We start from the raw sequence: 15,325 nt of genomic DNA, 5'->3' as shown, positions 1-15,325 counted from the left end.
TGTAGAGACTCCGCAGTTTACCTATGGGATATTTATTATGTTTATTCAGCATTTTGTTTATTTGGATTTTGTCTATTTTTGGGATTAGTAAGTGACAATATATTTATTCAAGATACTCTGATAAGGCTTGCATGATTTAAGAATACTTAAATTATGCGCCGGTCACGATTCAGAATTTTGGGTCGTGACAGTTAACCCGTGACATAATACGATTATAACCGTGTCATAAATGGATAGATACGAATTCGACACGAACACGAAAAAGACTAATCCAAACTCTATATTTTCGTATTGTTTTTGTATAATATTATCGGGTCATGTTTAAAATTATCACTCCTGTAGTTGACTATGAATTTAAGACACATATATACGAGACATTTTTAAGTTGTATCTTGGATTTATCATAGACTAGGTCTAAAAAATAATATTCCTTTCTCTAATCTAGTAAATTTTGTAGCTTTGAATCAGCATGTATGTCCCTTGATATTCCTTTGTAATGGTAAGTTTTGTTCCAAGCTCTCAATTACAGATTCAGGTGTTCATGGCCACCCTCTCAGCTTAGGCTTCTTTCAAAGGGGTTATAATTGGAGCAACAACCATATATATGTGTGAGAATAGATTATACAGAAGCACTAAAGAGTGAAAAGGGAGACGATACAGAGAATAGCATTATCCTGTTATGGATAAGAATCTACAACCTTATGTGTAAGCTATATCAAGTTCATCTATTACACTCCTGGTTGTTAGCGAGTAGTAGTACTATTTACCCCACGATCACATCACAACTGTATCAACACAAAACTAGTTCCTTCTTCTTTGCTGGGAGTCTTCATCTGAAGCAAAATAAATGGTTTTGTCTACCTTTTTCGCTTAGACTTCAAAGATGTCACAGATTGAGAATTGCTGTGCCAGTTTCGCTTCCTTTGATTGATGAACCAGTTATTGATCTGCTTTAGTTGCAAGCCTGTCTCCTCCACAAGTTTTGCCTTGTCGTCTTCCTGCAAGTATCATATACATGTAACTTTGTTGACAAATTTTAGTTTTCAGCTTGTGAAAATATATGCATTTTTAGCTTCAATCCAAGCAATTGCTAAAACTAATCATTTTTAGCAGCGACTTCTTTCCAGACATTTGGCAGAATCTTGACATCTTCAGGGTTACTGGTTATCTGTCTATTATCCAATCATATTTAATAAGGTTACTAGAAAGTTAATCTAGTAGAATTCTGAAAATGGCGTTTTGTAACTTAATGTTTTGATAGTAAATTTTGGCTAGGGTGGCCGGCTGCTTACTGTTGGGTATGGCCACTTAGAGTGTTGCTGCCACCAATTTTTCAGCACTATGGTTGTATCACCTGGAAGTTTTCCAGCCCTTCTTTTTCTTAATATTTCCTCCCTGACATCTTCAATTCTTGATTTAAAACCCTGAAAATGCAATTATTAGAGTATTATGGCTTAAAAAAGATTGCTAAGTTAGCTTCTCAAAATAATTTTCTTGCTTGTAAATCCCTGTTAATGGAATACAATAGGGGAGCTTCAGTTGGGAAACACACCTGCTTTAATTCAATCTTCAATTCTTGCCGAACTCTCTCCATGAGAGACCTTTCAGATTCTGTTGGAAGCAGAGGACCAAATCCCATGAGGTCATGCCCATCACCACTGGATTGATCTAAAGAGAGATCCATTTCCAGATCATCCTCATCATCAGACATTGTTGCACCTGTGCCTTCGCATAGACTTACTCCTGAAACAAAGACATTGTTGCACAGAGTTTACTTAATGGTCTCTAGAATAATGAAAGGTTGGCAAAGGTTTTTATTTTTTAATTTTAAAATAATATTTAAAATGACACATGTCAACTCATCACTGGGATTGCATATTGAGCTGACACATTATTTTTGTCAAATAATTTCTCAACCAACCTTTCCCTACCCCAGCAATATGAAATCACCACCAAGTTAACGCTTAAAATAGCAAAGACATAACTAATAAGTCAATAATGAAAGCTTAATTAATTTACTTGCTGTGAAGAGAATTGGCCTAAGTTCGACAGGTTATTCTGATGACTTGCCATTTTTAACAGCATGATCTTGATCCCATTTAGAAATATTAGTTGTGCTGATCACTATTTATTTTAGTATATGTTAGTTGTTTTAATAATTATTGAATATTAATTGTATAAATATTATACTACTGAATCGTATAAATAAGAGAGATAATATTTTAATTATAATAAAAATATTAAATACTATTTTAAAAATTATTGTCAAGCAGGCCTTTAACATTGTGTAATATATATATATATATATATATATATATATATATATATATATATATATATCCATAAATTTATGACTTAAATTTATGACTTAAACAATTAATGGTGTTAATAATTTATTTCATTAGTGTATTAATTTTAATTATAATGAATGATTTTTCTACTTTTATTATCTTTTATATCTCAAAAAGTATATAAAACTTTCTCTATTTATTTTGTTATAAAATTTTAATAAATTATAATTTAGTTTTCATTGATATAAAGAATTTTATTTTCATGAAAATTTATTTTAAATATTTATTTTATTATAAAATATTATTATTTAAAATTTGAATTAAAAAATTTAAATTATTTTTTTAAAAAATATTTACATATTAAAATGTAATTATATTTATTTTAATAATTATTTATAAATTTAAGTAACTATTAATTATGACAATACATTTATTATTAATTTTAATAAATTATTAATTTTATAATATATATTTAATAATATACTGAATAAATTTCGATTCGACGTTCATTAAATCTTAAAACCTTATTAGCTCTATATTTTCATCTATTTATTAACCAGCTGGAGTTGACAGCCTTAGTAATAACACACTCCAAATTAGCTATCCTTCAGTAAAAAAATTTCACAAATATTTATTTTTGGGCAATTTAAATATATATAAATTTAATTAATTTCATATAAAATTTAAATATTTTATTATTGAGAATTGACTTTTATCCATATATTTGGGCCTTAGAAATTCAATTCCTCTCTAAAATTTCTTTATTTATATTAGTCATCTCCCTCTTTTAACTTCATTCCCCCATTTCAAATCTCCCCCAGTTAAAAAGAGAGATAGACTAATCCAATAGTTATAATATACAAATTGTATTAGTAGGTGTTTAAGGAAGATTGAACTTTATTTGTTTAAATTCAAAAGTAGCTCATTTAAATGTTACCAAATACAATTATCGATTTTATAAATGAATTTTCCTGTATTTTGAATTCATGATAAATCAGGTTTAAACAAGAATTTCTCGTGAGGAACATTCTTAGCTTTTATCTCTTAGAGAACACAAAAACATGTATATATAACAAAGCAGAATATTAATGTTAATTATCTATTGTCATTCAACTAGTATTGATAAATAGCTCTTGCATTAGAGTTCCGCTAAATTAAACGAGTGCTGATAGAGATCAATTCTATTATAATACAGCTCCCTGCATCACAGGTTTGTGCAACTTCCTAAGCCAAGACTGAGACAAACTGCCTAGAGTTTTAGGGATCATTGTTCCTGGAAATTGCAATGCAGACATGACGATAAGCAAGTTGCTCAGGGTACTAAAAAACCCTACAAGCAGCTAGGGCTAACTAGGCAAGACAGATTCAAGTAAATCTTCCTTTCTATGATTAACACACTTTAATTAATAATTAACAATGATAATTATTGACCCTTGTACAAATACTACATCAGGAATATGCGTACGTAACAGAACTTTAAAAATGAGAAACCAAGGTTCATGCATTATTTTTACAAAGCTAGAAGTAGAATGTAAATGATATTCCAGAAACCAAGTATTAATTTCAATACAACCTTAGAGGTTGTTGGGGCTAGTGGTGGTGGTGGTGGAGGTGGTGAGACCCTCCACCGAACTAACTAACTACTCTCCAACTATTACTAATTTTATGATTTTTCTATTGGTAGATTCCCTATAGCTTGGCATTGCATCCACTTCCTTCACGGATTATTCTCAATCTTACCAGAAGCCCACAAGCTATTATTATCCTTATTTGCCTACCAAACCCATCAGTCACCAAATCCCAAAATTGATGCAAGAAAACTTCTTTAATTTGGTTGTACCTTATATGAATATGTATGTTGCAAGCAAACGTAATATTACTACTTGAAAGGAATTTAAAAAAAAAAAATTCTTGAGAGCATTTAACACTCAATTAAGTTGAAGAAGGTAAGAATTAATTTTCTAGAGATTAACATAATCGAATTAACATTATATGAGAAGAAGAAAGGGAGGACAAACCAGTGAGAGCTTGTAAAGTGTTTTCAATTTCCCGGCAGGCCATCACTGCTTCAACAGCGTGGACTCTGACATGTTGTTGAAGTTGGTCCTTGAAACTACACAATACTATCAAATACTGTGCCTGCAAAGCACCCACAAGTTAAAAACCTAATAATTTAACAGATCACAGAACAAGAAAATCTCTAAAACCCAAAACCGAAAAAAAAATGCGTGTTTCACGGCATTGAGAACCCACCAAAAAGTTGTCAAGATCCTGCCTTTCATGGGAAGAGAGAGAACGGCCATATTGGTTATGGTGTGAAGCATAAGACCGTAGAAGATGCTGAGACTCTGATAACTGAGCATCAATAAGAGGCAACTGGTCAATCGGTGTAGCAACGCGGAGACAAGACACATGGGCCGCTAGTAGCTGTTCATACAGAGGATGGGTAGCTATTTCCGCCTTGAGTTGGGGAGTCTGGTCTCCGGTTGGAGACATAGACACTTCTACACTGTTTAAACCACCAATTGCCCTACTGCTACCACTGCTCATCATACCCAAGTTTGGTTCTTGCATTTGTCTGTTAGGACTATAGAAAATATGTATTATATTTGTATATATGTATGTATATATAGGGAGGAAAGTAAAGGGATAGGAGTATACCAAAACAAAAGGGGAAATTACAAAGAGAGCGAAGATCGAAAGGTAACTGTAAAGTGTTTTTAGGACCACAAGAAAGACTCGTATTTCAGAGTGATACAGTGTTTAATGTGTGATGCAAGGGAGAGAGATATAATGAACAGTGCTTTCTTGTTAGTGGTGTAAGAGAGAGAGAGAGAGAGAGAGAGAGAGAGAGAGAGAGTGAGAGAGATAGGAGATCGGAGGCAGTCTAATGGGATCTGAAACAAAACTTTCTGCACCACTGCTGAGACGTTGCAGAAGTTTTACATACACAGACAAAGCAATAAAGAAGCACAAGCATGGAACAGGTGCAAGAGGAGGAGTGTGAAAGAAAGAAAAATATATATATTTCGAAGCTTGGATTTATTGTGAAATAATCTTGGAGAGAGAAGGGCTATGGAATCATTAAAAAGACAGAGAGATCAGATAAAGCTGCTTCTGGTGGCCTGACAAATTAGATTGCTTTTTTGTTTCCTTTTATTCATCTATTTCTTGGAATTTCTTTTGACATAACCTCAGGTGGGGTTTTATTGATGTCTAGGTAATATCAGAAGAGAATTGGATTAGTTGGTAGTAATCAATCTTGGATTATCAGGAGATTTAGATTTGTTTGCCTCAACTAAAAGTTCAAGGCAATGATTTGGATACTCAAAATTATTACTTTTTTTCATAAACAATAAGCACCCCCTTCCCTTCCCACTTATCAATCAATGTTTACAAGTTTTTTTTTGCTGACATTTGTGTGAGCAAAGCTGTTCAAAACTAACTTTTAGGGTAATGAGTCTCCATCTATTGGTGCCCAGTATCTTTCTAATCTCAAAACAAAATGGTTTTAAGCTCTTGTCTCACATCAATCTTTATACACACCAATAGGGGCCGGACATGGGAACTTGGGTCGAGTCCTACCAATAGTGCAATTATTTTGTAAATTGCATATTTTATTATTCTCAAAAAACCAACATAATTTTACGAAATAAAAATTAATAGCTATCAAGATATATAAAACTGAGAAGAGACAAGGTTCCAACCAAATAAGGTGCTCCACTAAAGAAGAAAAGATAAAGGCAACCCATTAATCACCATTCCTTTTTAGCCATTTGTATTTCGTTATTTAAGGAAGTCGGCAAGAGGGTTGAGCTGTCAGTGTTAAGCCTCCATTGCTGGTGTATTCTTTTTTCAGTTCTTGCTCTCTTTTCTACGTTTGTTTATTATTTTGTTATTAGAGAAGGCAAGAAGAGAAGAAATATTAGAGTAAGACACCAAATCACTAACCACCAAATATATATATATATATATATATATATATATATATATATAAATCCCACATGTTTATATTTTAAACCCATGAAGAATCGAATTTAAGTAAAAATATATATATTTGATGTCTCCATTAAAAGTTAATTAACGATAAAGATAAAGAGGGACTTATAATGGAATAATTTTTTTTTTATTAAAAGGCAGAATATAATTCATTAGATTAAAAATTAAGCATTATAATTGACCTTAATAGATTGAAACATAAGAAGCTTAGGCCTAAACCACATACAAAGAAGACCCCAAGCAGCTGATTCAACCGGTTGATTAGTCACATTCACATTTAATGAACAACTACTATGAAAACTTCATTTGCATGGATATTTTTCAATGCCAAATTATATTAATGTTTCTGTGTTTGTAGAGAATTATTCCTCTGATGGAGGTTGATCCATCTTTAGGGATAAACAGAACGCGGGTCCCGTTTGCTTGAAAAATCTGTTGTTGGTGTTGCATTCAACGAATTAAAAGAGTTAATTTAGGAAAAAAGTCGAACCTGTGGCTGAATTTTGGGGTGAGAGTTAAATAAATTAAAGTTTCGATCTTTTATTTTAAGGTAAAATTAATTATTTTATCAGAATTTTAATATGTGAAATACACACATATTGAAAGTAATTAAAAATTAATAAATAATATATTTAATCAATATTATATTAATAGAAAAAAAAAAAGTTAAAAGGAAAAACACCATTATTTCATTTACCTACAAAACACGACAGCCTATATATCAAGAAGAAAGTTGAGGTTTTTTCATTACAGAGGAAAGAAGATAGAGGATAACCTTAGTTCTTTCCACTGCAATTATCTTAGGACTCCTACGGTGGCAATCAGGTAATTAATCAAACAACTATCATTCAAATCCTTGGGATACATGAACAATCAACCCAAGAACTTGGAGGAACTTAACCATTGTTTAAATTGCAGGCAGGGCTGCTTTTCTTTATCGTTGTTTTTCTGGGGATTTTTTCATGTCTTCACTGCCATCTTTACATTTCCCCAAGAAAAAGCTATGCTAAATAAGGAAGGTTGAGGAGAAGTAGAATTAATTTTGAACTTTGTATTGAGAATAAGAAATTTCAAAGAGTAAAGCTAACTCCCACCTAATTATAGGTGTCATATTTTATTATTATTATTTTTTTTTTTCTCTCTCAATCAGTATCATAAAATTAATTATTTTTTGAATTACACTCTTTTAGCTATTGGTGTAAAATACGTACACCGTTTTTGATAGGGAAGAGACTAATTTAGCCTTAAAATGGAAGGTGTGGGCTGATTTAGACAAATTCAATTTTGGGTAAATTTAAGCCTTTGTCTCAAAGTTTAAGGGTGAATTTGATCTTTTATTTTTATTTAATTTTAGCAATTTGATGGGTACATTATTAAAAACTTAATAAATTGTATTTATACTTTTATATTGTATCACTTCTCCCTTTTGTTTTTGGTGGAATTAATAATATATCGTTACGTTAAAATAAGCTTGCATTAATAATATTAGAATTGTTTTTAAATTTATGAAATTTTAAATTTAAATTTTAATTAAAACAAATTTTAATAAAATAAAAAAATTATTATTAAAATTTGCGGTACAATTATATATGCCCATTTTTAAAATTAAAATAGAAGAAATTTATAATAAATTTTATTCTCTTAAATTAATATTTTTAAATACAAATCAATGAATTTTAATTTAATAACATGAAAATTATTTTTAAAATTATAAAATTTTGACTTTAAATTGTAATTAAAATTAATTATTATTCTAATAAAAAAAGCTAGGGTTAAGCCAAGAAAGAAGATGAGAAAAATGTAATTTGAAAGAAAAAGAGAAGCAATTAGGTTGGAGAGGCAGAGGGTGGGGTCATACTCATAGCGATCCTCATTCAACGTAGGATATCTTGCACAGTGAAGCAATTAATTCATGTAAAATATTCTACATGAAATAATAATTTAATAGTTAATAAATAAATATGCATGAGTGAGTTTATATATATATATATATATATATATATATATATATATATATATATGAATTAATCGTTTTGTTATATAATTTCTCCTAGACAGCTTTTTAGTGTGGTCTCATTTGGATTTTTTTTTTAATTTTTTTTTTTATCTTTTTCTATATAAAAAAAAAGTAACTATAAAAATTAAATAGTAGTGAGAAAGAAGTAACATAAGGGTGTGGTGCTTTTCATCAACCCCACAAATGGAGACCTTTCATCAACCCCACAAATGAAGACCTTTCTGTTTTTTTTTTTTAACACCATAAATTTTTATTTTAATATATAAAATATTTCATTTTTTATAACAATTTTTATGAATTTATCTATAATTTTTTAAATTTTTGTTTAATTTTTTTTTATATGAGATTAAGTTTAATATGTAATTTTATTTATTTTTTAAGTATTAAATTATTTTACGGGTTGTTTCATAATTTTTTTTTAAAAAATTTAACATAAAATGATATATTTTGTAATATTTAACTCTTTCTAATGAGAGAAAAATTTTGAGTAGGCAGTAAGAGAGATAACAAGTGAGAAGAAAAGCGGGAGGCAGAGCATCCCCCATTCCGTCATTGTCGGTTCTAGGGCCTTTACTATGGTGACTTTATCTAGCAGCATTAGCGACTATCAACAATCTTAGAGAGACCCTTACAATGAAGAACAATGGACGGAAACAGCATAAACACAAAGAGAGAAAGAGGCAATGACGCGAGCTTCTCACAATGTTTCCTGACAATTTTTTCTTACTGATGGCATAGCCTTGGGTGGTCGAAAATGACAAATCGACTTCACCTCCTCCGCTACCTTTCAAGGCATTTTTTGGCCAAATTGACAGTTAAACAAACGATCCAAGACCACCATTATGATTCTCGCATCCCTAGCTTCTAATTGGCATTGGCCTTACTCTTTTTTCACATTGTACTATTGAGATTAATCGATCAATTTCTAGTGAACAACTTGGAGAAACAAGAATATCATCAGTAACTCTTGGGATTTTGAGAGGTACTCATAGATCAGTAACAAAACGACTCTCCTTTTCTTTGCATCCAGCTAAATAAGCTTTTATTAATTGTTAAGTCTGCGAGTAGATATTGAATATGACATCACTATTATTATATAAATTAACATGCACATGCACCATAAATATATGCATAGTACTTATATATTTATTAAGACATAAATTGTTACAACATAACAATTAATGTTTATTTATTGAATTGTGCTGCCATGTATGTTGGTATAGAATTGTGTCATATACATACATTGTAACGATTCAGGCTAGGGGTCGTTACCAGGGCCAGGAATTGGGTAAGCTTAAAGTTAGCAAAACTCATAACAATCCTAAAACCCGTGAACATACCTTTAATATTGGTACTATTAACACTCAAACATATAATCAAACCATTACACTTTAGTCTTTTCATTCATACATAAACATCTTTAACAAAAAAGTAATTCATAATTTGAACCTTAACATACATAGAAAATTACTAAAACATAATGGTTTATCATATACACTCCCAAAAGAGTTAGCATAATCATAAACATCAACATCATACTTAAAATATTACATAACTCTAATTTTCTATTATAACCAATACAGTACTATCCATTCACATTTTACATGTTCGTTTACCCATACACCATATATAAAAAAAATCACTATAGTGTAATGGTTTATCATATACACTCAAAATAGAGTTAGCATAATCATAAACATCAACATCATACTTAAAATATTACATAACTCCAATTTTCTATCATTACTAGTACAGTACTGTCTATTTACATTTTATATGTCCGTCTATCCATACACCATGCATAAAGAAAAGTGCTAAAACTATCTCTAATGACCTCTCTTCAAAGAACTCTTCTAATCCTGCAAACTTGCATCTAGGGGTTAGGGGAAGGGGTAAGTTTACACAAACTCAGTGAGTAAGCTAACCAATATTAATTATATCATTCATTTCATACATATGCAATGCATCAACCAAATGGATTTTGACATTATAAACATTTCACGTAGGATGGACCTATCACCAGTAACTCCATGAATCTAATGTGTACGGCTCATACAGAGGCTCTTCAAGACTTTCGCTTAAAACATAATATATGTCATGCACTCGGGGCATCGTAAAGATCTCCCCCATGGAATTTTTATGGATCCATGATATAATATAGTCATAAACATGGGGAGAGTTAGTGGGTCATCCATCATCCATTAATGCACCAACAATAATTATGTAATTATGCAACATCTTTGTGTTCTAGATACATACATTCTAAATAAATATGACATGATGCATGAGGATGATCATAAATTAAATTTAATGGTTTGCATTTATTAAGGTTAAAATTACTCTCCTCTTATAGCCTATCAACCTCCTATCTCGAACGATAGCTATCCTTGGATCCTTAACCTTTTGAGTCTCTAAAGTTCAATCCTATAAAATTGGACCTTAGAGAGTTATACAAGGCTCTAAAATCCTATACACATAATAAACATCTTATTCTAGGCCCTTAAGAACAATGAAATTAGGTTTTGGAACCTTGAAATTGAAGGAGAAATAAAGTGGGCAGAATCAGATTCTTAGGCTTCGACTGCCGAACCTTGGAACATCAAGTTTCCATTTTGGGTAGTATCCACTACAGCTGCCGAAGTCTTAGACTTCGACTGCCAAACTTAGAAAATTTCTAGATTTTTCGAGAACTGCATGCTTTAGCTATCGAACATCTTCGACAACCGAACCAGGAAATTTCCAGAATCCCTAAGTTGAAAACCTGCAGAATCCTTCTCCCATCAATACCCAAACTCACTCCAAAGTTCCAAAACTCAAACCAAACACATATACATATCTCTAGGGCCTAAAACAACTTGAAATCATACTTAATACTCACACACATTAATCAAAACTTAAATCTAGGTTTTCCCCAAACCTAACATAGCATATTTATGGATTTCTTCAAATCCATCAAGGGAAACTAACCATTTAAGGCCCATAGCACTTAAACATAACTAACCTAACAACAAAACATGCAATTTCAACATAAATCACAAAACCATAACCCTAACATACATAAACTTCCCAAAACTCATTTTAAAAATATCTTTTCATCAATTAAAGTTATTAAGGGTGTAAACAAACTGAGTTAATGTAACACCCCTATTTGCATAGCCTGGTACATTTTACTATTCCGATAACCGGTGTCGGTCTGGACAAGTAAGAGGATTAGAACCACATCTAAGACAACTAGATAAGCCCTGAATGCAAATAATTAGTAATTGCCAAATAGTTAAGTATAAATAAGAAAAATAGAACATAAGAAGTTAAATAAGCCACAAGTCACAGCGATGAGTGACCTTCTCGGGAAATGATTGCGAGGTCAGTCTAAACTTAAATTTCGAACAGTAAAATGTGACGCCGCGGTCCTTAGGACTATTGCGAACATAGTGAAAAAGAGAAAATCACGAAAAAAAATTGTTAAGCAGGTCAAATAATTAGGTCAGGGATCCAAGAGAAATATCAAATAACTTGCAAACCAGATCGAACCGGCGAGGGGTAATTTAGTCAATTTACCCCTAGAGCTGACTCCTGACCTAACTGTCAAATAAAATCGGAGAAAAGAAAATTTTGGGATCAAGAATAAAATTAAAGAACTAGTGAAAAAATAAATGTCAAAGAAAAAGAAAAAAAGAAAAATTTTAGTTACATCATGCTTACATCACTATTATGACATTATAAATAATTTTATTTTTGCCCATCAATATTGACCAACTCAAAAGCAATTTTAAAGACTTAAAAATACACTAAAAAGAAAAGAAAAATCATTTTCATCTTCCTCCACCCAAGTGTGTCGGCTCCTCTTTCTTTCTCTCCATTGAAGAACTCCATGAAAACTTGAAACCAAGCTTTCTTCCAACCACTTAACCCTATTTTGACCTCAAACTAAACCATAAAAACTTGTTAGTTCAACTTGAGAAAGCTTTAGAGGAAGGAAAGAAAAGAAGAAAAGGAAGAAATTGAAGAGTTGAACTTCAAAGTTAAGGTTAGTGGTTTAAATTGAAAATTTATGGTTTAATACTTATGTTTTTAGTGTAAGTAACTTAGAAATTAACTTAAAATTAAAAGAAAACAATTGTTGAGGGACTAAATAAAAAATTTGGCCAGCTAGGGTTAGGGTTTGATATGAATGAGTTTAATAGTTTTGAATGGTTATTTGAAGTGAATTAGGTATATAGATCATGAATGTACACTTTGAAATGCATTAGATTAAACTTTATGTGTAGCTAGGGTTTTGAGTTTGTGAAAAATTAGAGAAAAAGTTAAGAATTGGTCAATTGATGTTATTGACCTTATTTGAGTTGAGAAATGTTCAATTGTGACCATTTGAATTGTTGGAAACAAGTTCCAATTTAGATAGGTTAAGGTCAACCTGCAGGCAGCTTGACCTAGGTCCCTTTCAGGGATCAAAACTGAAAATTTACCAACCCAATTGATGTGATGTCAATTGGAAATGAAATTAGACACAAAATGGCACATTTTTCATTTAGGAATCATGCCCAGAACGCGACCATAACTTAGTGAACACTTAGGCCAAATCTAGAATTAGGCACACTGACCTGTACAAAAATGACCAAATGAACAATAGTTACGTAAATGACCATAACTTGGTCTAGGAATGTCCAAATGAATTGAATTTTATACCGATAGAAAGATGAGACATAGCTCTACAACTTTTATGAAGAAAACAAACCCAAAATTTGACCATAAGCTATCCAAAAACTCACTTGCAGTCAACCCACAAAAACTGTCATTATCTAGTAAATACCCACAATTCTGGGTAATACTAAATCTGGCCAGCTATGTTCAAATAGCTTTAACTTAGGCTACAAAACTCCAAATAGAATGATTCAAAAAGAGAAATAAAGTTAAGACAATAAGGAACAACTTCTATGAAGAAAACTTAGTCAAATTACTGTAGCAACATGACCAATGAAACAGTGCAAAATAGGGCACCAAATCTGAAATTTTGAAAGTTTCACCTAAGAAACTTAAAGTTTGAGAAAATAACCAAAACAAAAAAATTAGATAACCAAAATGTAGTATGTGAGTGAAATTAGAATTCTCATACCTATTAAGCATTAGAAAGTCAATAAATTGACTTGAATAGTGTCGTGAATAGTAACCCCGAAATACAAATTTTAAAGAATGTCAAGTTAAGCATAATAAAGTTAGATATAAATAGATTTGAATTTATTTTTAAACTTTTATAATACTGAAATATTGTAAAATTATGTGTTTCAGTTGAAAAGAATACCGAGAAAGAACCCAAGGCATCGAATCAAGGCCAAGAGGCGACTCGTATAAGGTTTGTGCACAACATAGAAATTTCTGTAAATTTTCTTCTGCAAATTGTTTTGAATGAATTGTGATATTAAATTGTGACTTAATTGTATTGAAATGTTTATTATGCTTTTGACTTAAATTGTTGAAAGTTTACTTGTATGTGTTTGAAATGGCAATAAATGTTTAGTAAATTACTAAGACAGTTTTGAAACTACAGTGTCATGACCATATATTTGAATACCTTACTAGCATGACTAGTGGGGGGAATTAGTTTTGAATTTTGATTCCTTCTCTGGCCGAAGTGTTGAGATGTGTGCCAGTAGAAGAAGAAATTTGAATGGGTATACATAGATTGAGCTAGCTAGCCTTGTGATTTCTCATAAGCCTCTGGCCATTGAGAAGAATATTGTTTCGAATGGTATGATATAACTGTGTATTTTTATGAAATTGTTTTGAGACTTCCTAAATGAAATTATTTGGAGTAAAAATTTATAAATCATGTTTTGTATCTGTTTTTTATGTTCAGTTCGATATTTGAATAAATGTGATTAAAATTATGAATAAATGTTATTTTAGTATGTTGTGCACCACTGAGTCATAGTACTCAGCAATGGCTGTTATTGCTGTCGCAGATATAGAGAGTAGAGGAGCAGCAGAGTGAGCTGCTGAGGATCTGGGAGCCACATCCCTGAAGTTTTATTGGGCATATTTTATACCATGATTGTAATATTTAGTTTGATGTATGTAAATGTATGTACATGTATAAAATGGTCATGAGCAGTTGTATAGAGTTTGTAATAATATTATTTTGATTTTGCTAATGTAAAGTTTGGTTGATGAATGTAAATTGTTTTTACTTTGATGAAAAATGAATGGAATTATTGAGTATTATTTTTTATGACAATTGAATTAAGAAATGATGTTGAATTGTGTTGAGGTAGTAATGAGTTTGATAAAATGAGATATTGAAAGTGTTTTTACAGGTTTTTGAAGAACTATTTTCTTAAAATACAAACAGCACTCTACCAAAATTTTTCTAAATTTTGCATAAAAATAAAATGGACAAAAATTTGAATTAGTTTTTAAACTTCTACTAAATGTAAAAAAATACTCACCACTTTCAAAAAGTAAGAAAATGGTTTCAAAATCCCTTGTAGGGTACTTAATGAGTTATTAGTAGGTGAAGTTCGGTAGTTCATTAGGTATTCTACGGGATCATGTTATGCCTTATAGAGGGGTAAGGTGTGACATATTTTAGTGGTATCAGAGCGAAATTTTTAAAGTATATTTTAACTTGTGAATTTGTGTCTTTTCTTTGATAAGTACAACTGCTCAATGTCCTTATTTGTTGCATACAGTGCATTACATCATAAATATGAACTAACGGAGGGAAATCTCCTTATTATTTGTTCAGGAGATATCCTAACTCCAGACTAAAATGGAAGAAGGTGATCACTCTGTTGAGCAGTCGGTAGAGGCTGAGGCCCAAGGGGAAACCCCAACTCTTCAAAATGTCAGTGGGTCTGTGACACCAGCTTCACAAATATTGTAGTTTCCTCCATAATTCGCCCAACAGATGGCTGCTATGTTTCAACAGATGGCTGGGGGTACGCCTGCTCAAGCTCCACCCCAGGCTTCTGTGGTGCAACCTCAAGCTCTAGCCAGATAATATGACTGTTGAAATATGGGG

The 15,325-nt window shown here is 31.3% G+C and overlaps 1 protein-coding gene across 2 annotated transcripts; it reads right to left on the bottom strand.

Moving 5' to 3' along the window:
• Positions 1–601: 601 nt before the first annotated feature.
• Positions 602–5,679, bottom strand: LOC110669047 (homeobox protein knotted-1-like 7). Of its 2 annotated transcripts, none has more exons than XM_058153638.1 (6): positions 4,953–5,679; positions 4,545–4,878; positions 4,310–4,430; positions 1,553–1,743; positions 1,293–1,424; positions 602–998 (listed from the first exon to the last, which is right to left on the bottom strand). In XM_058153638.1, the coding sequence occupies exons 2-6, from the start codon at positions 4,863–4,865 to the stop codon at positions 858–860; spliced, it is 906 nt and encodes a 301-aa protein (XP_058009621.1). In that variant the 5' UTR covers positions 4,866–4,878; positions 4,953–5,679; the 3' UTR covers positions 602–857. The 2 variants fall into 2 exon arrangements, with proteins under 2 accessions (XP_058009621.1, XP_058009620.1); XM_058153637.1 differs by having other exon boundaries at positions 4,545–4,869.
• Between the last annotated feature and the right edge of the window lie 9,646 nt (positions 5,680–15,325).

Source organism: Hevea brasiliensis, chromosome 9 (assembly GCF_030052815.1).
Source record: "Hevea brasiliensis isolate MT/VB/25A 57/8 chromosome 9, ASM3005281v1, whole genome shotgun sequence".
Classification (NCBI taxonomy): Eukaryota; Viridiplantae; Streptophyta; class Magnoliopsida; order Malpighiales; family Euphorbiaceae; genus Hevea; species Hevea brasiliensis.
This window is presented reverse-complemented; position numbering and strand designations above follow the sequence as displayed.